A 22,875-nucleotide genomic window follows, 5' to 3' on the forward strand; every position below is an offset into this window, starting at 1 on the left:
CTTTATTAATTTCTTTTTGCCCTTGATTATTTAATAATTTTGGAATGCTATTAGTATATTCTACTGTGAAGACCGATGCCAAGTATTTATTCAACTGTTCTGCCATATCCTGGTTTTCCATTATTATTTCCCTAGCCTCATTTTCTTAGGAGCCTATATTCACTTTGGCTTCTCTCTTCTTTTTTTTATATATTGAAAGAAGCTCTTGCTATCTGACTTGATATTATTTGCTCTTTGTATGGTTCTGTTTCAAATTCTGTTTGCTTATGTTGCTGCATAATCTTTGATTCTTTTCCTACAGTAAGGGATCTGTACAAATGCATGATTTGGAGGTGCTGGTGTTGGACTGGGGTGGACAAAGGTAAAAATCACACAACACAAGGTTATAGTCCAACAGCTTTAGTTGGAGGCACGAGCTTTCAAAGCACTGCTGCTTCAGGCGGTCATGGAGCAGAATCATGTGACACAGAATTTAGAGCAACAGGGTTGCAGTGTCATGGAATGTAATATTAAACAAATTTAGCTTGGGTCTTTCATCTTTTTAGAGTGATCATGTTAATTTTGGTTCCTTCATATGTAAATCCCGGAACATTTTTAAAATTACATTCTCAAGGTAGCTTTTAACGACAGGTGCCATCTCCGCTCAGATAATGTATTGAAGGTGTGAGGTTACAGTCTGTCTATGTCCCTATGTTAGGTCAGACTGATTCTATTTCTAAAGTGGGATTAACAGAATTTTACATATAATTCTGCAAATACATATTCACCCCACAAACCAGTGTGTGTGCAGGGGAGACAGTGTGTGCATGTGGGGGTGAATGTCTGAGCGAGTATGTGTGTGAGTGTAGTGAGTTGAAGTCTGAGAGGGTGCTTGTGTGGGGCGTGTATGTGTGAGCGTATGAGAAGGAGCTTGTGTATAAGAGAGGCTTTGCGTGTGTGTGTCTGGGTCTGTAGGAGTGAGTGTATGTGCATATGCATGCGCTTTTGTGTGAGAGTGTGTATAGTGCAGTGGAGTGTTCCTTCCCAGCTGGTGATTGTTGTGCAGTGTCCATTCATCTGTTGCCACAGCCTCTGCTCTGTCTCGCCAATGTGCCATGCCTCAGGGCATCCTTGCCTGCAGCGTATGAGATGGACAAAGGCTGAGTCACATGAGTACCTGCCACGCACATGGTAGGTTCTGGTCTGACGTGTAATGGTGGTATTCCTGTAAGTACTGGACAATGAAGGGTACCCTATCGGCTGCAGCTCCTGTCTGTCTCCTGAGGAGATCATACGGTTTCTTGCTGTGGCATGTCGTAATTGGCAGTCGATGAGTTGAGCATCATACCCTGTTCTTATGAGGGCATCCTTGAGTTCTTTCAAGTGTCTGTCATGTTCCTCCTCATCTGAACAGATCCTGTACGCGTAGGGCTTGTCCATAGGGGATGGCTGTTTTAATGTGTTTAGAGTGGAAGCAAGAGAAGTGCGGCATCATGAGGTTCTCTACACCAGCATCCCCCACAATGACGGCATCATGGCAACAGCCTCAGTACTCAATACCAACAATTGCCAAGCACTGTTTGACAACTCAACCGCTTCATCCTCGACCACAACATTTTCATCTTTGATAGCTAGTTCTTCATCCAGATTCCAGGAACAGCAATGGTGACCAAATTTGCACCCCAATATGTCAATATTTTCATGCACAGGTTTGAACAAGACTACTCCTCTTCGCAGAACCTCCAACCAACACTATACACCAGATAGACTGGCAATATTTTCTTTCTCTGGACCCATGGCGAGGAGTCACTGAAACAACTACACAAGGATATCAATGCTTTTCATCCCGCCATCAAACTCACCATGGACTACTCTTTTGTATCGGTCTCGTTCTTGGGCACATGCACCTCCATCAAGGATGGGCACTTCAGCACCTCACTCTACCACAAACCCACTGATAACCTCATGATGCCACACTTCTCTCGCTTCCACCCTAAACACGTTAAAACAGCCATCCTATACGGGCAAGCCCTACGCGTACACAGGATCTGTTCAGATGAGGAGCAACGTGATGGACACTTGAAAGTACTCAAGGATGCCTCATAAGAATGAAGTACAATGCTCAACTCATCGACTGCCAATTATGACGTGCCACAGCAAGAAATCATAATGACCTCCTCAGGAGACCGGCACGACCTACAACTAACAGGGGACCCTTCGTTGTCCAGTACTTCCTGGGAGCTGAGAAACTTACGCCATGTTCTTCACAGCCCGCAGCACATTATCAATGAGGATGAGCACCTCTCAAAGACCCTCCCCACACCTCCACTTTTTGCCTTTAAACAACCACTAAACCTGAAACAGATTATTGTTCGCAGCAAACTGTCTGGCTTTCACAACAACGCTATACAACCCTGTCATAGCAGGCACTGCAAGACGTATCAAAGTATCGTCCTGGATACCTTCATTTACACATCAGGTCGCAATCCACCATGTATGTGGTAGGTGCTCATGTGACTTGGCCAACGTTGTCTATCTCATGCACTGCAGTCCAGGATGCCTTGAGGAGAAAGTGAGGTCTGCAGACGCTGGAGATCAAAGCTGAAACTTTATTGCTGGAACAGCACAGCAGGTCAGGCAGCATCTAGGGAACAGAAGATTCGACGTTTCGGGCACATGCCCTTCTTCAGGAGGCATGGTACATTGGCGAGACCAAGCAGAGGCTGTGGCAACGGATGAATGGACCCCGCACAAACAATCAACAGCCAGGAGTGTTCCTTCCCAGTTGGGGAACACTTCAGTCTGGGTCTTGAACTTTTGGGTGACCATCCTCCAAAGCGGACTTTGGGACAGGCAACAACACAAGTGGCTGAGCAGAGGCTGATAGCCAAGTTCTGTACCATGGCGATGGCCTCAACGAGGGCCTTGGGTTCATGTCACACAACAGGTGACCCCACTGCACTGTACACTCATGCGTGCATATGCAGATCCCCCCTCATACATTCACGCACGCACTGTCTCACAGACTTGTATGCCATTACTTTCACTCACTCACTCACACACTCACACAGACACCCTCACAAGTTTGGGGTGAATTTGTGCTTGCAGAATTACATTATATGCCGTTTTTGAGCAAAATAAGTTAAATTCTGTGAATCCCACTTTAGAAATAGAATCCGTCTGACCTAACTTTGGGATACTGACAGACTTTAACTTCACCCCTTCAATTTATTATCTGAGCTGAGATGACACCTATTGTTAAAAGCGACCTTGAGAATGTAATTCTTAAAATGTTCTGGGATTTACAGATGAAGAAACCGAAGCTAACACATATCACTCTAAAAGATGAAAGACTATAGATAAATTTGTTTACTGTTACATTCTATTTCACTGCAATCCTGTTGCTATAACTTGTGTTGTCTGAATTTGCTTCATGACCACCTGAAGAAGAAGCAGCACTTCAAAAGCTAGTGCCTCCAAGTAAATCTGTTGGACTATAACCTGGTGTTGTGATTTTTAACTTTATACAAATGCACATTGTTCCCGTCTTCTAATATTGCATGCAAATCAGAGGACTGAAGATGTTGCACAGTTTTCATTAGCAGTGGCAATCAACTTTTTAAAAATGAATTAACTGCTTCTAGATGCTAGAATATTGCTACTTTGCCTTAACCAGGATTATAATTTTCTTTCTCTCTACTGAAAATCTTCAGCAAAGGAAATCAATTCTGTTAAATGATAATGATTTATTAATTGTAGTCTATTATCTTGGAACTTTTTGTTTTCTTAAGCATTATTGATAGCCCATTTTGCTCAGCCGATGAGTTCTTGGCAACTGATCTTCAGAAAGCTTATCCATGGGTGTGACATACCTTTCATTTTAATATACTGATTTTAATTGCTGGAAATTCTAACATTAGTAATCCCCAAGCACCATGTTTAGTTTTACTTTTGATCCTGTTTAGTTGATTCTTCATTCCATGTCTTTAGATTTGTGGTGTGATTTATTTTAATCTTTGTATTTTAATAATTAAAGGAAATGTTTCTAACTAATGTTTTCCATTTATTATCCTGGATTCCTTTTGGAAATTAACCTGGTTCCATGCAAAGTATTGACAAAATGACATAGTTTGGAATTTTTGTTAACATTATCCAGTGGTGAGTGCCTGTTATCCTCTGGATTTCTTTCGTATGTTGGATAAACTGTCGCCTTGTGCTTTTTATGCCGACACATATTGTGTTGTTATGAGCTAACTAACTTAAACAATTTCCTAACTTGCTTTCAAAAAAAGCAAATCATGCACCTTTTAAAATTATCCAGTTATGGGACAAAAATGTGTGAAAATTGCAATACTGCTTCGTGAGCAGTATTCCTTATTTATTAATGGAACCAAATTGCTTTTCAAATATGCTGCTCGATATATTTTTTTCTGACAGATAATGCCATTTGTAGTGTCTGTTATCAATCAGGGGAGCTACATCAGCATGTAGCTCAGTCAGTTTTTGGATTCTTGAACAGATTATTTAATGCTGATCAGGATTAAAATAATTCTTTTATCTTGAACCAAAGTCAGAATTATTTCTTTGAATTAAGTGTAGTTAGTGTTTTGTATTTTTGGGAATATAAAATTGGGAACAAGAAAATTAACTGCAAAAAATGTGAGTGCTGTGGGATAGGTATATGTTTCCACCTTGGGCGGTATCAAAACCAAGCACTTTGAAACTCAGCGATTCAAAATTATATGCATAGTAAAGCCATATCCTCTCTAGTATGCTTCTCTATAGTTGCTTGATAGTACAGATATGCAGACCAAGCTTTTCATCTTGCCCTCATCAGCAATGTTACAAAGAGTGCCAGCTTTCAAAAGCAGCAACAATTTACATGATTTGAGCAACTTAATGCAAGTTGGTTGACAGTGTGGGCTCTGATCCAGGCACTGTCATAGAGAATGTGCCCAGAGCAATCACCCCAAACCTTCTGTTTAAATTCATTTCAAGAAAGTGTGTCCACTCTGGTCAAAATGTGCCATAGGCTGTGCACCCAGAAACAAAGTCACCCAACTGAAAAGGTGTAATACCCTGGACCAATTCCTTTTGTCGCAAGAACTGAGAATGTATTCATGAATACATGCAACTTCTCGCAAGTGCAAGTAAGCCATGTTGTGAGCCCAACTAAATTTTAAGTTGGTTTTTAGTGTAATTCTAGGCATACTCAGAATTGTTGAAATAGGTGCTGCTTAATCACAGAATCCTGGATTTTACAAGCACTGACTGTTTGGTTGAATCCAGTCAGTAAATTTGGATGCTGCCAACTGTCCAGATGCTCTGATAGTATCCCATGTTACTAGTTTCTGTGGTAGACCAAATGACGACAGTTTTGGCTTGACAGCAACATCCTTAGAATACTGGTTGTTGCATAGTAGTGGAGTGCAACACCTGTTGGTCAGTTTTAAGATATCTTGTCCTAACTTGAAGTAGACTGGGTACCTTTGAGGAAAAACTGCACTGGCTGTAGACCTGTATGACTTTTTGCAGAGTGATACTCAACTCATCTGATCTGAAAGGAGGTGCACATAATCCTGCAAAATACATTTGATACTAAGGACTCAGGCACTGTTGATGGGTTACTAATGAGGCCAAGCTTATTGTGCACGGACTGAGGACTATTGTGATAGTGATGCTAACTCTGGGTCAGAAGACCGAGGTTTAAGTCCCATGTGCTCCAAAGGTGCTTATGACATCTGAACAGGTTAATTGTAAATTAGCTATGGTGTGTAAATTAGCTATGGTATGCTGAGAATCCCAAGACATATTGATCAATGTATGTAAGCTTGCAGTAGACAATTATAGAGAACTTATTAGAGGATTTCTCAGCTAGTGCATCAAATGAAAAGAGTTTGCTGGAATGTTCTTCAAAAGTGCATTAGTAAGGTAGATCCTAATGTCTGCAAGGAAATCTTTCTGTAGCTGCAGATTCTAATATAGTAAATGAATCATCTACGTACAGAAATATGCAAGGATTAGGAGATGAGGCTTCACCTACCCGGGAGAATTATTCTTGGATTTTTCTGTCAAACATTGAGTAACTGTCAAGGTGGGTAATTTGGAACTGTTCAAAGTCTTTGACCTCTACCTTAGAATCAGTAACTTGTGACTCTTTTGAGAGTTCTTGTAAGTTCAAACTTCCTGGACATGTCCCACAAAGACAGTACATCATTACTTCCAAGGGGCCGCAAATTATCTGGAGACCAGAAGATTAATGTATGTCACTGACTAGGAAACTCATTTCATTTTGTGAAAGTGGTCATTGTGCTTTGTATCATGGTAAAGAAAACAAAAAAAATTGCACCAATAACTATTAAATTGACTAAGTGTTAACTCATTAACTTGTGAAGTTAGTCATTTTGGCAGGAAGAATAAACACATTATTACTTAAATGGAGAATGACTGCGGAATTCAGAAGTGCAGAGGGATTTTGGTATTCCAATGAAAAAAGTCATTTTAAAGAATACACTTGCAGCACAGATTGAGACACTAATAGCTAGGAGCAATTCAAGACATCAGGCCTGAAGACTAATGGAATGCTATCCTTTATTATAAGAAGAATTGAACAGAAAAGCAAGAATGTTATGCTTCAGTTGTACAAAGCATTGATGAGAGTCCATCTCTGATACCGTGTTTAGTTTTGGTCTCTTCGTACAATACATTGGAGGCAGTTGAGAGATTTGAAAGATTGATATCTGGATTGCTCGATGAGAATAGCTTGAACAGGCTGGTTTTATTTTCACTGGCATTTCAAAGAATGAGAGTTAACTTAATTGAGTATAAAATTCTGAATGGTCTTGCTAGGTGGGCATGGACAGGATCTTTGCTCTTGTGGGTCAGTTCAGACCAAAAAAGGCACAGTTTAAAAATTAGGAATCACTTGGAATATTTTTCTGAGAGTTTTACAGCTTTGGAATTCTGCCTCAGAAGGCAGCAAACATTTGTATGGTTTTAAGACAAAGGTAGGTAAATTCTTGTTAGGTAGGTAACAAGGGGCAATCGGAGATGGGTGGGAATTTAGAATTTGAAATGCAAACAGATCTGCCATGATCTTCTTAAATGGCCCCAAGGAGGATGCCATTTCGTATGTTTGTGTTATTGCTAGCTTTCAAGTTTATTCTTTAGAATGGGAACAATTGCAGTTTGATTGCCCAGACTTTGCAAACAGTTTTTGCAAATGCAGTTGCACATTTTGCATTTAACATGTTCACCAGAATTCTTTTTTAAAAAACACTCCCAGCTTTAAAGAAAACTACACTTTTTGCATGAACATGAGTTCCTGTGATTAGACCAAATGTTGAGCCCAGCAGCATGACTGAGTTCGAAGTGACAATACTGATTGTTGTAGTGTTAATTAAGCAAATTAACGATTACCATTGATTTTAATGGGATGTGGCCTATTATTATTAATTGTTTTGATGGCAAAGTGGCAAAGAAGAAATTATGATGTGGCATATAATTTCCTGAGACTTTTGCAGCATAAACAGGTGCTTTTGACTTGGGTGTACCATTACTAATATACTGACATTGCTATAACATTTAACATTACTATAATTCTCAAGGAAATTCTACGTCCGGGTATCTCCTCTTACCCTGTGTAAATACCCTGTGTAGACTGGGTATTGTGTAGCGAGAGAGGATTAATTAGCAGCATTGTGGTGCAAGATCCTTTAGTGAAGAATGACCGTAATATTGTAGAATTCTTCATTAAGATGGTGAGTGACACAATTAAATCTGAAACTAGGGTCCTGAACTTAAAGAAAGCTAACTTTGATATGAGGCATGCATTGGCTAGGAAAAACTGGCCAAGGATACTTAAGGAGTTGATGGTGGATAGGCAGTGGCAGACATTTGAAGAACAAGGGGCTGAACTTCAACAATTGTACATCCCTGTCTGGTGTAAGAGTAAGACAGAGAAGGTGGCTCAACCATGGCTAACAAAGGAAATCAGGAACGGTGTTAAAGCCAAAAAGGAGGCATACAGATTGGCAAGGGAATGCAGCAAACCTGAGAACTGGGAGAAATTTACAATTCAGCAGAGCAGGACAAAGGGTTTAATTCAGAAGGGGAAAATAGAATATGAAGATAAGCTTGCAGAAAACATAAAAATAAAAAATGTGAAGAGAAAAAGACTGGTAAAGACAAACATAGGTCCCTTGCAGTTAGAATCAGGTGAATTCATAATGGACAGCAAAGAGATGGCAGACTAGTTGAACAAATATTTTGGATCTGCCTTCACTAAGGAGGGCACAAGTAATGCTAGGAGACAGTCAAGCACGAAGGAGAAATGAAGAAAATCCTAATCAGTCAAGAAATGGTATTGGGGATATTGATGGATTAAAACTTGATAAGACCCCAGGGGTTTATGCTTTGCATCCCAGAGTACTTTAGGAAGCAGCCCTAGAAATAGAGGATGCATAAGTGATCATTTTTCCAGCGTTCTGTACAATGTGGAAGAGTTCCAATGGACTGAAGTTAGCTAATGTAACTCCACTCTTTTTAAAAAAGGAGGGAGAAAGAAAACGGGAAATTATGGGTTGATCAGCCTGGCATCGGTGGTGGGCAAAATGCTGGCCTCAATTCTTAAGCATGTAATAACTGAACATTTTGAAAGCGGTGACATAATTGATCCTGGACAGCACAGATTCGCTGAAGGAAAATCAAGCTTAACCAGTCTTCTGGAATTTTTTGAGGATGTAACCAGTTGAGTAGTCAGTGGTGAATCAGTAGATGTTGTGTACCCTAGGAATCAATTCATAATTTACTTTAATATGTACTACATTTGTATCTGATGTGATTCTTTTCACCAATCTGTCCTGCACCCTGCTGCTGCCCTGGTTAAGTAGTTACTGCATGTCCAGTGAACAGGATAGTAATAGATTACCTACAAAATCTTGATAAATGGAAAAGATTAATTTTAGCTTTCATTCGAATAAAAACCTCTTGTCTAAAAATTATTATACGAATGGATTATTTTGAAGTTAGTAATGACTAGTAATATGTTGGTCTCAAATTTTAAACTTTAAGGTATTATTAGAAATGATTTATAGGCTTGCATTTTTTATTCATGCATATTACAATTTGCCTACTCTTAATTGACTAATTTCTTGGCTGAAGAGTGGGAGAATGTCCAGGTTCTAATCCTATCAGTTTTATTCAAATTTATTACCAATTTATAGGTTACACTCTTTCTCCAGCATATCCCAATTGTTGGGGTTTACTTTGCACCAGTGATAATGACAAGACCTAATATTCACCAAGAAGGATGCTTACTCTTTTTGATGTTAAATCATTGGCATTTTGCAGCATCAAACTGCATTGTGACCTTTCTCCTGTTGCATATTGAAAACCTTGTTTTATGAATAAAATGTGGTGAATTTATTATTTAAATGCTGTTGAGTAACCACCTCTAATGCTGTCCTTAGATATACACCAGTTGCAAATGGATCTTGATGGAAAAAGATCTGAACTGTACATTTTAAGTAAATTCCTACTTCATCCCATCTTAAAGGATTTCCAATTTTAATTTTATGTTTAGTTTCTCAGCATTATTAGTATTTAAATAAAACAAATTATTTTTTTGTACTTGTCAAATGTTCTTAATATTACCAGCAGCAGCAACATACATCAATCATTTTCCTGTGTGTAACTTTGAATGCAAACTGCCTGTCATTTGTCTGGGTAACATAAATAATCCATTGGTAAAATCTTTGCATTCCAAAATGATTAGAGCCAAACAAAATGCAATGAATCATTTGTAATTTCAAGTAGTTGAGAGAGCTTAATTTCCACCAACCAGTGCTACGTTTTACTTCCTAGAGCAGTTATTGTGTTCTAGTCATTTGACAAGTTTTGTTATTTTTCATGTCTTTGTTAATGTTGCAGGTATTGGAATGGATACATGTGTTATTCCCTTAAGACATGGCGGACTGTCTCTGGTTCAAACAACAGATTATTTTTATCCCATTGTTGATGATCCTTACATGATGGTGAGAAACTTATAATACATTTGTATATATCGAGTAATACTAAAAGGGTTTACAAATATTAGACAAAACGCAAGCATTTACTATCCAAATCTACTGATTCATTCTTGTATGTACATGATAGAAAATTTGTCATATGTCAGCAGAAAGTATTGAAACTTAAAACCCTCATATGTATTTAGCTCTTATACTTTAATCTTTGACTTTTACTAGCACCCTGTTGATGGTTCTGTGAACTATGAATAAATTAGGTTTTAAAAGAAAATTTCTAACCAGTGTTCCTTATAATCAAATGTACCAAGTTTAACTGCAGCTGGCAAGTACTCTGTATTGTACATAACATATCATTTTACCTGTGGTAACTCGACATGCTGTTCTGGTCACCCATTTGAGTTTTACCCTTCATTTGATGATTAAGGATGATGATAATTAGAAAATTTGCCACATGTTTGTTGGTCTCTTGAAGGTTGATTTTTATTTTGCACCCCCGCCCTAATTATCTTGCCTAATTTGGTGAATTAGATTAGATTAGATTAGATTACTTAGTGTGGAAACAGGCCCTTCGGCCCAACAAGTCCACACCGACCCGCCGAAGCATAACCCACCCATACCCCTACATTTACCCCTTTACCTAACACGACGGGCAATTTAGCATGGCCAATTCACCTGACTTGCACATCTTTGGACTGTGGGAGGAAACCGGAGCCCCCGGAGGAAACCCACGCAGACACGGGGAGAACGTGCAAACTCCACACAGTCAGTCGCCTGAGTCGGGAATTGAACCCGGGTCTCTGGCGCTGCGAGGCAGCAGTGCTAACCACTGTGCCACCGTGCCGCCCACGAAGAGTTGCTTAAAATGATGTATGTTGTGTTCTGGGATAAATCCCTACCGATGTTTTCACAAGTATATTGGAGATCAATTATGCAGTACTGTTGCTTCCATATTTGAGATAGGCAATGTTTCTCTATTATCCACTTTGTCAGAATGGAAGCAGTGAGAATGTAATAGAGGTACGTAACTTTTTTAGCATTTTATTTTGTGAAGTTAATTGTAAGAACATTATTTTAGCAATTAAAAATCACGACTGTACTCAAAAATCCAATCTGATAACAATGCTAAAGGAGATCCCTTAGATTTTGTTTCAGTCAGAAAATGTGGCCACGACTGCATGGCCAACAACAATTGTCCATCCCTAATCACTTTTGAGAAGGTGCAGTGGCTTGCACCTTCTCAAAGCTGATTAGGGATGGACAGTTGCATGTCAGGCCTTGTAATGAATGTACCCCCAGAGTGCCTCTCGGTAGGAAGTTCAAGTATTTTGACCCAACAACAAGGACGCGCAGTTACCTAAATCAAGGTGATGTGTGATCTGGAGGTGCTGCTGTTCTTGTCCTTGTAAGTGATAGAAGTCACAGTTTTGATAGGTGCTGTTGAAGGAATCAGTATGACTAGTTGAAGCGCATTTTATAGGTGCTACATGCTTCAGATACTTCATAGTTACTCAGGGTGAAAGGAGCAAATATTTAAGTTGATGGATGGGTACCATCAGACAAGCCACTTTTTCCTGAATTGTTTTTGGACAGAGTATCTGGAAGGTGAATTTATTCATTAAAGCCAATCTTTTATGATAAACATAGATTTAATATTGGCCAAAAAAACTTTGCAGTTCCCTTTGCCTACTTTATCTTTAAGAATCAAAATTTGTTTGAATTCCTGTTAAAGATATATTGACTAAAATAATGTAGGTTAACAAATACATGTTTATTAAGAAATGTGACAATATTGTTAGATACCTAAAATTTTTTTGAATTTAATTTTAAGGTACTGATGAAGTAAGCTTGACAATGACATTTGTCCTTTCTGGTGTAAAATTTCACTAAGTGCAAAATTACATTATGATAACTAGGACTGCGTTGGCAGTAGCTGAAAACTTTTGAGTTATTGTGGAATTTTAAAACATCAAGGTGCAAGTGAAACCACCTGTTTCTGTTCAACTTCTATGATTTTATTGAGCTGTATTACTTTCAATACATTGAATAAATTATTGATTGATTTACTCAACACATTATTAACTCTAAAGGAAGTTCCCAAAAGGCTTCTTTCAGAGTTGACTGTAGTATGTGATCATACAATTTCTATTCTTTCTCGTAACTGAGACTTCTGACTTCGGGATTATTACTAAAATTCTTTTCAGCACTGTTTTCCAGTAAAGTGTCTTTTTGTCACTGACAAAACTAGGAACACAATTTCATTTTACCTGCACTTTTTTTTGGCTTTGGTTATATAGTTCAGCATTCTACTGGCTTTGGGATTGCTGTTTTGGTTGATTATAATGTGCATACCAAAGTCCTAAATTTCTCTTCAGCTATTTCAAAAAAGTTCATACTGTATTTGTCCCACTTTTCTGTTGTGTGTAGTGTTTTACACTTGTCCGCAAACACTTTTTCATTTTGCTATTTCTGAGTTCCTTCAATTCTAAGTTCCCTCTAGTTAAGCATCTTTTGAAAAATATATGCAGGTTTCATCTATTTTGAATCCAAATCATTGCAAATTTGAAGCACAGTTCCACAGTCACCTCCCTTGACTCCGACATCTTTATTTTAAGAAACATCTATTGGCCACCTGTTTCTGTAGGCATTCCTAATATATATCCTAGATCCCACAAACTTGGAACTTAATCAGTAGTCTTTCATATAGAACTTTGTTAAATATGTTTGCATAATCTAGGTGCACTGTGGTAAGGCTCTCCGTAGGTCTGTTGCTTTAGAGTAATTTAGAAAATAGTTAGGCAGAATCTCAAGCAGAATCTTATAGGGCATTGGACAACATTGGTTAATGGTGAGAAATCTGGCAGAATTGCATGAGACGTCCGGTGAGATCTTACTCATTGGGGGCAAGTAACTGCATTTTCCATCAAAGTTCTGGACATCAAGATGAGCTTCCTGCTAGGCAGATGCTTTATAGGGGAAGTATCGATGGTCGGCATGATGTGGAGATGCCGGGGTTGACAAAGTTAAAAATCGCAACATTCAGGTTTAGTCCAAAGGTTTATTTTGAAGTACTTGCTTTCAGACACTGCTCTTTCATCAGGTAACTAGTGGGGAGGGATAAGACACAATTTATAGGAAAAGATCAGTGTCATGCAATTAAAATGATATATTGAACAAACCTAGATTGCTGTTAAGTCTTTCATCTTTTAGAATGGGTTGCAGGTTTCTATACATTAATATGTAAATTCGAGAACTTCTTTTAAGGCACGTTCACAAGATACCTTAAGGTGACATCGCAGCTCAGACATTGTATTAAAGGTATGAGTTTAGAGTCTGTCTGTATCCTAATCTTGACTCGGGCTGATTCGATTTCCAAAGTAGGAATTTATAAAATGTTGTATGGATTGACTGCCTGCAGGTTGTGTGCTTTTTGAGCAGAAATAGAATGTATCTGCAAATGCAAATTCACTCTATAGATTTACATGTGTGGGGGGCGGTGGGGTGAATATAATGCTGAACTCATCGATCGCAAGAAACCATAATGACCTCCACAGGAGACAGACACGTGATGCAACCGATAGGGTACCCTTCGTTGTCCAGCACTTTACATGAGTGGAGAAACTACACCATGTTCTTCACAGCCTGCAACACATTATTGATGAGGATGAGCACCTTGCCAAGACCTTCCTTACACCTCCATTTCTCACCTTTGAACAACTGCCAAATTTTAAACTCACCCTTGTTCGCACCAAACTGGCAAGGCTTCAGGACACTATTGACCACAACATCGTACAACCCTGTTAAGGCAATCCCTGCAAGACGTGCCAGTGTTGACATGGATACCACTGTTACACATGGGAACACCGTCCACCATGTACGTGGCAGGTACTCATGTGACTTGGCCAATGTTGTCTATCTCATACACTGCAGGTAAGGATGCCCTGAGGCATGGTACATTAGTGAGACGAAGCAGATGCTACAACAGTGGATGAATGAACACTGCGCAACAATCGCCAGACATGGATTTTCCCTCCCAGTTGGGAACACTTCAACAGTCAGGGACATTTGAACTCTGATCTTTCAGTGACCATACTCCAAGGCAGTCTTCGTGATATGCAACAAAGCAGAGTGGCCAAGCAGAGACTGATAGTCAGTTTCGGTACCCATGAGGATGGCCTCAACCGAGACCTTGAGTTCGTGTCACTCTATAGGTGACTGCACCACACAATACATTGTCACACAAGTGCACACGCACTCTTAGATAATCACGCACTCTTGCGCACACCCTGCGCACACCCTACACACTTATCCTCTCTCACACTTGTACTCCGTCACACACACACAGGCACACTTTACCAAACACACACATGTCAACACACAGTCGGTCTCACTCTCGCGCTTCTTCCAACAGCGTGGAAAGTGGCCATTTGGTTCATTGAATCTGCATTGACGCTCTTGAAGAGCTTTCCAGCTGGACCCCACCCCGTCCTCATAACCCACATTTGCTGTGGGTATTCGACCTAACCTGCACATCTCTGGACACTACAGGGCAATTATGCGTCGCCACTCCACCTAATCTGCACATCTTTGGGCTGTTGGAGGAAGCCAGAACATCTGGAGGAAACCAGAACACCCAGAGGAAACCCACACAGACACAAGCATGTGCAAACTCCACACATACAACCCAATCGAACCCGGGCCCCTTATGCTGCAAGGCAGCAGTGCTAACTACTGAGCTACCATGCTGCCCTGGCAACTCTGCCATTCTCCTCCAGACTATCGTCTTGGATGTCCAATAGTACCATTTCTGGGCAAACGTCAGGGCACTGACTTGATCGTAGCTGTCAGCAGTCCTCCATCAAGTAGAGGGCGATGGCCTTTGGTCAAGGATCCACAGCACACTCTGTCCAGTGCCAGTTGACCATCAGGTAGTCGGGTTCCTTTCTTCATAGGAGATGAAGGGCCAAATGTCAGACAGCCCGGCACATAGCTTGGCCTTTTGTGCTGTGTTGTGCACATTTTCTCCTAGAATGAGAGAAAGGATTGAGTGAGGTGAAAATGGGTGGCACAGCTGTTAATGCTGGTGGGGGAAATGTGGTGAAGCCTTTGAGTAAGTGAGTAGACCTTGCAGAGGCCATTTAGGGTTATGAGGATGGGGTGTTGGGTTGCTGAGAGCAAGTGAGGGAAAACGTTTGTCGGCTACAACAAATGGTAGAATCAAGCTAGTATTGGATGCCAGGTGTGCCTCGGCCAGTTTGAGAAAACTCATTTGGTTGTGCACTCTCAAAGCCTCCATGAAACACAACTAAATCGGCACAGCCAACAAAATAAGGTTTAGCCCTTTGATTCAGAATCAATTCTGACTCTCGTTCCTTCAATTTGATTATAATGCCTAGATTAGATTACATTACAGTGTGGAAACAGGACCTTTGACCCAACAAGTCCACACCGACCCGCCAAAGCGCAACCCACCCATACCCCTACATTTACCCCTTACCTAACACTACGGGCAATTTAGCATGGCCAATTCACCTGACCTGCACATCTTTGGACCGTGGGAGGAAACCGGAGCACCCGGAGGAAACCCACGCAGACACTGGGAGAACGTGCAAACTCCACACAGTCAGTCGCCTGAGGTGGGAATTGAACCCGGGTCTCTGGCGCTGTGAGGCAGCAGTGCTAACCATTGTGCCACGGTGCCGCCTAGTTCTTTATTTTACCTAAAACTGAAGACCAGTTGATCTGTAGTAGTTCATGACTTTCACTATGGGTTTCTTGTTAGCAAGCTATGCAACTAACCTTTTTATTAAGAGTTAATTTCCTCCTTGCATAGCTAAGTGTCACAACAGACATTAATCCATAAGGGGGAAATCATGTGATTATAATGTGCATGGAAAGCATCTTCTCACGACTTTATTATGAATCCAGTATAACTATTAATACAAGCACACATATAAAATGTGTTAGCAAAATTGCATAACCTGTTTAACTTAAATAGAGTAACTTTTAATGAATGCTTAAATTGTTTAATAAATGGCAAAAATAATAATCTGTGGTGGTTAATGCAGTTCCTGCTCTTCACTACTTCCTGTCCAGGAATTAGAATGAACTTGTCCCTCAGTAAAGTCAGAACCATAGAATCCCTAGTGTAGGAACAGGCCCTTTGGCCCAGCAAGAACCTCCAAAGACCAACTCATCCAGACCCATTTCCCCTATCCTATTACTCTACATTTAACCTGACTAATGCACCTAATGTACACATCCCTGAACACTATGGGCAATTTAGCATGGTCAGTTCACCTAACCTGCACATCTTTTGAATTGTGGGACGAAACTGGAGCACCTGGAGGAAACCCACGCAGACACGGGAAGACTGTGCAAATTTCACACAGACAGTTGCCCGAGGTTGGAATCGAACTGGGTCCCTGGCGCTGTGAGGCTGCAGTGCTAATTACTGAGCCACTGTGCTGCCATTATGATATTTGAAGAAACCTGACGAGGCTTCTGAAGTCTTGTGATAGCAAAAGCATTTCTCAAGCACAAATGTTCTTCTTGTGGGCATTATTCAGTGTCAATACTCTGGTGACTGGAAGTATTTGTGAACCATATCAGCAAATAGTCACCCTTTGACATGACTGGTTGTGGTAAAGATGAAAGAAAGTGATGCCAGGGAGCCAGGCACAAACATGTTTGATGTAATAATACCAAAGCTTGCAAACAAAACACAGGTTTATCAAGTGTTGCCTCTTTCTACTGAGGAATGTTAGACAAGAGCCGGTGAGAATACATGATATTGTGTTTCAGTGGCACTTTGGACTCTAGGAAAATTTACAGTTCAGGCTGAGACGATCATTTAGCCAAAACCAACTGCTCTTTTGCACCTTGTTGTGAGTTGTATGCTTCTTCTGTATAATGAGCCGCAATGTGCAGTAACCTGAGATATTGTCTGCAGCAGCCTGGAACGACCACATGGTTTAAAAGTTACAAGCCATTATGATCTTGGCAACTACAGACGGTGCTGTCCATGCCCTGTTTTGTGATTTTGCTGGCATTTCACAGTGCATTTGTGGTTTGCAAAGTGCAGCCTGAACGCCACCTGTGAATAAAGTCTCCAATGTAGTATTGTCTCCTCTTTTTCTGTGCAATAGAATACCATTAACATAAAGCAAGTTAGTAAATTTATATCTACATGAAATTTATATTGGATCGACATGCTCTAGATTTTACTATAATAATTTTTGCTTTGTAACTTTTAGATAAAGTGTTTTTGTATTGGAGTTTTCCTTTTGAAGAATCGCTTAGATGGTAAGTAATATGAAATTAATATTCTGATTCTTGTTTTCACTCCTCCCTTCAATTTTTACAGGGTCGAATTGCTTGTGCCAATGTTCTAAGTGATCTTTATGCCATGGGTGTTACAGAGTGTGACAATATGTTGATGTTGCTTGGAGTCAGCAATAAAATGACAGATAAGGTAAGCTACAATATTAACAAAGACAGCCAAGTAATGCTCGTAGCATATTTAAGTTTCCAAAGTGTAATCTTTCTTTAAAGGCAATGGTCAATTAACCAACGGAACAGTAGAAATGTGAAGTAAAAAGAACTGTGTTAAATTGTAAACAAAAGCACTGGGAGTGTATAGCATCCATGGAATAAACACAATCAGCATTCCAATTTATACACTTAAGAGTCATAGAATGATATGACATGGAAACAGACCCTTCAGTCCAGCCAGTCCATGTCAATCATATTCCCAAACTAAACTAGTCCCACCTACCTGTGCTTGGCCCATATTCCTCAAAACATGTTTTATTCATATATTTATCCAAATGTCTGACATGTTGTAACTATACACACATCCACCATGTCCTCTGGAAGTTCATTCACACGTCAACCATGCTCCGTGTAAAAACAAAAAAAAAAAGTTGCCCCGGTTGTCTTTTTTAAATCTTTCTCCTCTCACCTTAAAAATATGCCCCGGAGTCTTGAAATCCTCCACCCTAGGGAAAAGACACCTGCCATTCTCCACTTCTTACCTTTTTAGTTTGAAAGAAACATACAAGTCCAAGATACTTGAGACTTGGGTGTGTTCTCTTTGGAAAGAACAAGGCTAAGAGGGGATTTGATAGAGACATACAAGATGATTAGAAGATTAGATAGGGGAGACAGTGAAAGTCTTTTTCCTAGGATGATGTTAGCTTGTACAAGGGGGCATAACTACAAATTGAGGGGTGATAGATTTAAGACAGATGTCAGAGACAGGTTCTTTACTCAGTGTAGTAAGGGCGTGGAATGCCCTATCTGCCAATGTAGTTAACTCAGCCACATTAGGGAGATTTAAACAATCCTTGGATAAGCACATGGATGATGATGATGGGTTAGTGTAGGGGGGCGAGCTGAGAATAGTTTATAGGTAGGCACAACATCGAGGGCCGAATGGCGCTTTATTGTTCTATGTTCTGTACTACTTGCTGACTGACTTGCTGTGAGCAGTTTGGTACTCATAGCTTCTTTAATCAGTGTTTTGCTGAGTACAGTTAAAATAGCCTTCTCAGGCTCCAGGACAGCATAACATTTATCTTAGAATACAGATGGAACCAGAGTTATTGTCTCCAGGCTGTAGCTGTCATTTCACAGTGCTTGAGTACTTTGACATTAGTGCTGTCCTGGTGAGTGTTTTATGTGTAACTCGAGTCATAGAGTCGCAGAGATGTACAGCATGAAAACAGACCCTTTGGTCCAACTCATCCATGCCGACCACATATCCCAACCCAATCTAGTCCCACCTGCCAGCACCTGGCCCATATCCCTCCAAACCCTTCCTATTCATATACCCATCCAAATGTCTCTTAAATGCCACTTCCTCTGGCAGCTCATTCCATACACATACCACCCTCTGTGTGAAAACGTTGCCCCTTAGGTCTTTTTTTATATCTTTCCCCTCTCGCCCTAAACCTATGCCTACTAGTTCTGGACTCTGACCCCAGGGAAAAGACTTTGTCTATTTACCCTATCCATGCCCCTCATAATTTTGTAAACCTCTATAAGGGACACTCCAGCCTGTTCAGCATCTCCCCATAGCTGAAATCCTCCAACCCTGGCAACATCCTTGTAAATCTTTTCTGAACCCTTTCAAGTTTTGCAACATCTTTCTGATAGGAAGGAGACCAGAATTGCACGCAGTATTCCAACAGTGGCCGAATTAATGTCCTGTACAGCCGCAACATGATGTGCTAACTCCTGTTCTCAATACTCTGACCAATAAAAGAAAGCATACCAAACGCCGCCTTCACTATCCTACCTACCTGCGACTCCACTTTCAAGGAGCTATGAACCTGCACTCCAAGGTCTCTTTATTCAGCAACACTCTCTACGACCTTACCATTAAGTGTACAAGTCCTGCTAAGATTTGTTTTCCCAAAATGCAGCACCTGACATTTATCTGAATTAAACTCCATCTGCCACTTCTCAGCCCATTGGCCCATCTGGTCAAGATCCTGTTGTAATCTGAGGTAACCTTCTTCGCTGTCCATTACACCTCCTATTTTGGTGTCATCTGCAAACTTAATAACTGTACCTGTTATGTTCACATCCAAACCATTTATGTAAATGACAAAAAGTAGAGGACCTAGCACCGATCTTTGTGGCACTCCATTGGTCACAGGCCTCCAGTCTGAAAAACAATCCTCCACGACCACCCTCTGTCTTCTACCTTTGAACCAATTCTGTATCCACATGGCTAGTTCTCCCTTTGTTCCATGAGATCTAACCTTGCTAATCAGTCTCCCATGGGAACCTTGTCGAACGCCTTACTGAAGTCCATATAGACCACACCTACTGCTCTGCCCTCATCAATCCTCTTTATTACTTCTTCAAAAAACTCAATCAAGTTTGAGAGACATGATTTCCCACGCACAAAGCCATGTTGACTATCCCTAATCAGTCCTTGCCTTTCCAAATACATGTACATCCTGTCCCTCAGGATTCCCTCCAACAACTTGCCCACCACCGAGGTCAGGCTCACTGGTCTATAGTTCCCTGGCTTGTCCTTACTACCCTTCTTAAAACAGTGGCACCACGTCAGCTAACTTCCAGTCTTCCGGCACCTCACCTGTGACTATCGCTGATATAAATATCTCGGTGAGAGGCCCAGCAATCACTTCTCTAGCTTCCTGCAGAGTTCTAAGGTACACCTGATCAGGTCCTGGGGATTTATCTATCTTTAACCGTTTCAAGACATCCAGCACTTCCTCCTCTGTAATCTGGACATTTTGCAAGGTGTCACCATCTATTTCACTACTTTCTATATCTTCCATATCCTTTTCCACAGTAAATACTGATGCAAAATACTCATCTAATATCTCCCCCATTTTCTGTGGCTCCACCACAAAGGCTGCCTTGCTGATCTTTGAGTGGCCCTATTCTCTCCCTAATTACCCTTTTGTCCTTAATGTATTTGTAAAAACTCTTAGGATTCTCCTTAATTCTATTTGCCAAGGCTATCTCATGTCTCCTTTTTGCCCTCCTGATTTTCCTCTTAAGTATACTCCTATTGCCTTATACTTTTCTAAGGATTCACTTGATCTATCCGGTCTATACCTTACATATGCTTCCTTCTTTTTCTTAACCATACCCTCAATTTCTTTAGTCATCCAGCATTCCCTCTACCCATCAGCCTTTCCTTTCACCTTAACAGGAATATACTTTCTTTGGATTCTTATCTCATTTCTGAAGGCTTCCCATTTTCCAGCCGTCCCTTTACCTGCAAACATCTGCCCCAACCGGCTTTCAAAAGTTCTTGCCTAATACCGTCAAAATTGGCCTTTCTCTGATTTAGAACTTCAACTTTTAGATCTGGTCTATCCTTTTCCATCACTATTTTAAATCCAATAGAATTATAGTCGCTGGCCCCTAAGTGCTCTCCAGTCACCTGCCCTGCCTTATTTCCCAAGAGTAGATCAAGTTTTGCACCTACTCTAGTTGGTCCATTGACATACTGAATCAGAAAATTTTCTTGTACACACTTACCAATTTGCTCTCCATCTAAACCCTTAACACTATGGCAGTCCCAGTCTATGTTTGGAAAGTTAAAATCTCCTACCATAACCACCCTATTACTCTTACAGATAGCTAACTCCTTACAAGTTTGTTTCTCAATTTCCCTCTGACTATTAGGGGGTCTATAATACAATCCCAGTAAGGTGATCATCCCTTTCTTATTTCTCTGTTCCACCCAAATAACTTCCCTGGATGTATTTCTAGGAATATCCTCCCTCAGCACAGTTGTAATGCTATCCCTTTTCAAGAATACCACTCCTCCTCCTCTCTTGCCTCCCTTTCCATCCTCCCCTGTAGCATTTGAATCCTGGAACATTAAGCTGCCAATGCTGCCCATCCCTAAGCCATGTTTCTGTAATTACTATGATATCCCAGTCCCAGGGCACCCTAACCATGCCCTGAGTTCATCTGCCTTCCCTGTTAGGCCCCTTGCATTGAAATAAATGCAGTTTAATTTATTAGTCCTACCTTGTCCTTGCCTCCCCTGACTGTGTTTGACTCGCTTCTGTTCTCAACTGTACCAGTCTCCGATTGATCTATTTCCTCTCTATCTCCCTGGGCGCCCCCCCCCCCGCTCTTACTAGTTTAAATCCTCCCAAGCAGCTCTAGCAATTCCCCCTGCCAGTATATTAGTCCCCTTCTAATTTAGGTGCAATCCGTCCTTCTTGTAAAGGTCACTTCTACCCCAAAAGAGATTTCAATGATCCAAAAATGTGAATTCTTCTCCCATACACCAGCTTCTCAGCCTTGCATTCATCTGCTCTATCCTCCTTTTCCTGCCCTCACTAGCTCGTAGCACCGGGAGTAATCCAGATATTACTATTCTCGAGGACCTCCTTTTTAACTCTCTGTAATCTCCCTTCAGAATCTCATCCTTTTCCCTTCCTATGTCATTGGTTCCAATGTGGACAATGACCTCTTCCTGGCCCCTCTTCCCGGCCCCTCTTCCCCCATGAGAACATTCTGCACCCTCTGAGACATCCTTGATCCTGGCACCCGGGAAGCAACGCACCATTCTGTTGTTTTTTTTGCTGCTGGCCTGAGAAACTTCTGTCCATACCACGGACTAGAGAATCCCCTAATACAATTGATCTCTTGGAACCCGATGTACCCCTCATTGCATTAGAGCCAGTCTCAATGCCAGAAACTTGGCTGTTCGTGCTACGTTCTCCTGAGAATCCATCAACCCCTACATTATCCAAAACAGCATACCTGTTTGAAATGGGTATAGCCGCAAAAGACTCCTGCACTAGCTGCCTACCTCTCTTCCTTTCCTGGAGTTAACCCAACTATGTGACTGTGTATCTGAGATCCTCCTCCTCGTCCTCCATATTTTAAGTTTAGTCAAGAGACATATCTCCAAAATCACATAATCGACAACGAACCCACTCTAGTCACTACTGCAGCCTTTCTGTAGGCCTCTTAAAACAATTAACTTATCTGGTTCTGTGCTGTGGACTTCACTCAACAGTTCCTCCAAGATCAGTCTGAAAAGTAAAGACTGCTGGCTAAGTTGGTAAAGCAGTTTAATGATTTTGTTTTTAAAAATATAACTTAAAATGTTATAAATAGAGAGATTTTGGTTATAATCATTCAAGAAGAATACGGAACTTTGTCTAGTGTTCTAGTTTTCTGGGGTGAATTTATGGTTGTATGAAAGTGCAATGAACTGACATGCCACTTCATGACAGAGAATCTGTGGAATCCACTTTTGTACATAGCTGAATACGTGTTGTAGGGTAAATTTGCCAGAGGTCTTGAAACAGCCATTCCTCACTGTGTTAGCCAGAACCTGAATATCTAGACCAAGGTATAA

The 22,875-nt window shown here is 40.7% G+C and overlaps 1 protein-coding gene across 2 annotated transcripts in view; it reads left to right on the forward strand.

The window, feature by feature from the left end:
- The window catches only part of sephs1 (selenophosphate synthetase 1), a 59,490-nt gene that overhangs the window by 12,151 nt on the left and 24,464 nt on the right, over positions 1-22,875 (forward strand). For both annotated transcript variants that reach the window (XM_087999338.1, XM_043714177.2), the window contains exons 3-4: positions 9,910-10,013; positions 17,368-17,475. In XM_087999338.1, coding sequence (XP_087855464.1) covers positions 9,910-10,013; positions 17,368-17,475 — 212 coding nt within the window. The remainder of the gene's footprint in view (positions 1-9,909; positions 10,014-17,367; positions 17,476-22,875) is intronic.

Source organism: Chiloscyllium plagiosum, unplaced genomic scaffold (genome assembly GCF_037043375.1).
Source record: "Chiloscyllium plagiosum isolate Xiang-an unplaced genomic scaffold, Cpla_swu_hap1 HiC_scaffold_23, whole genome shotgun sequence".
Classification (NCBI taxonomy): domain Eukaryota; kingdom Metazoa; phylum Chordata; class Chondrichthyes; order Orectolobiformes; family Hemiscylliidae; genus Chiloscyllium; species Chiloscyllium plagiosum.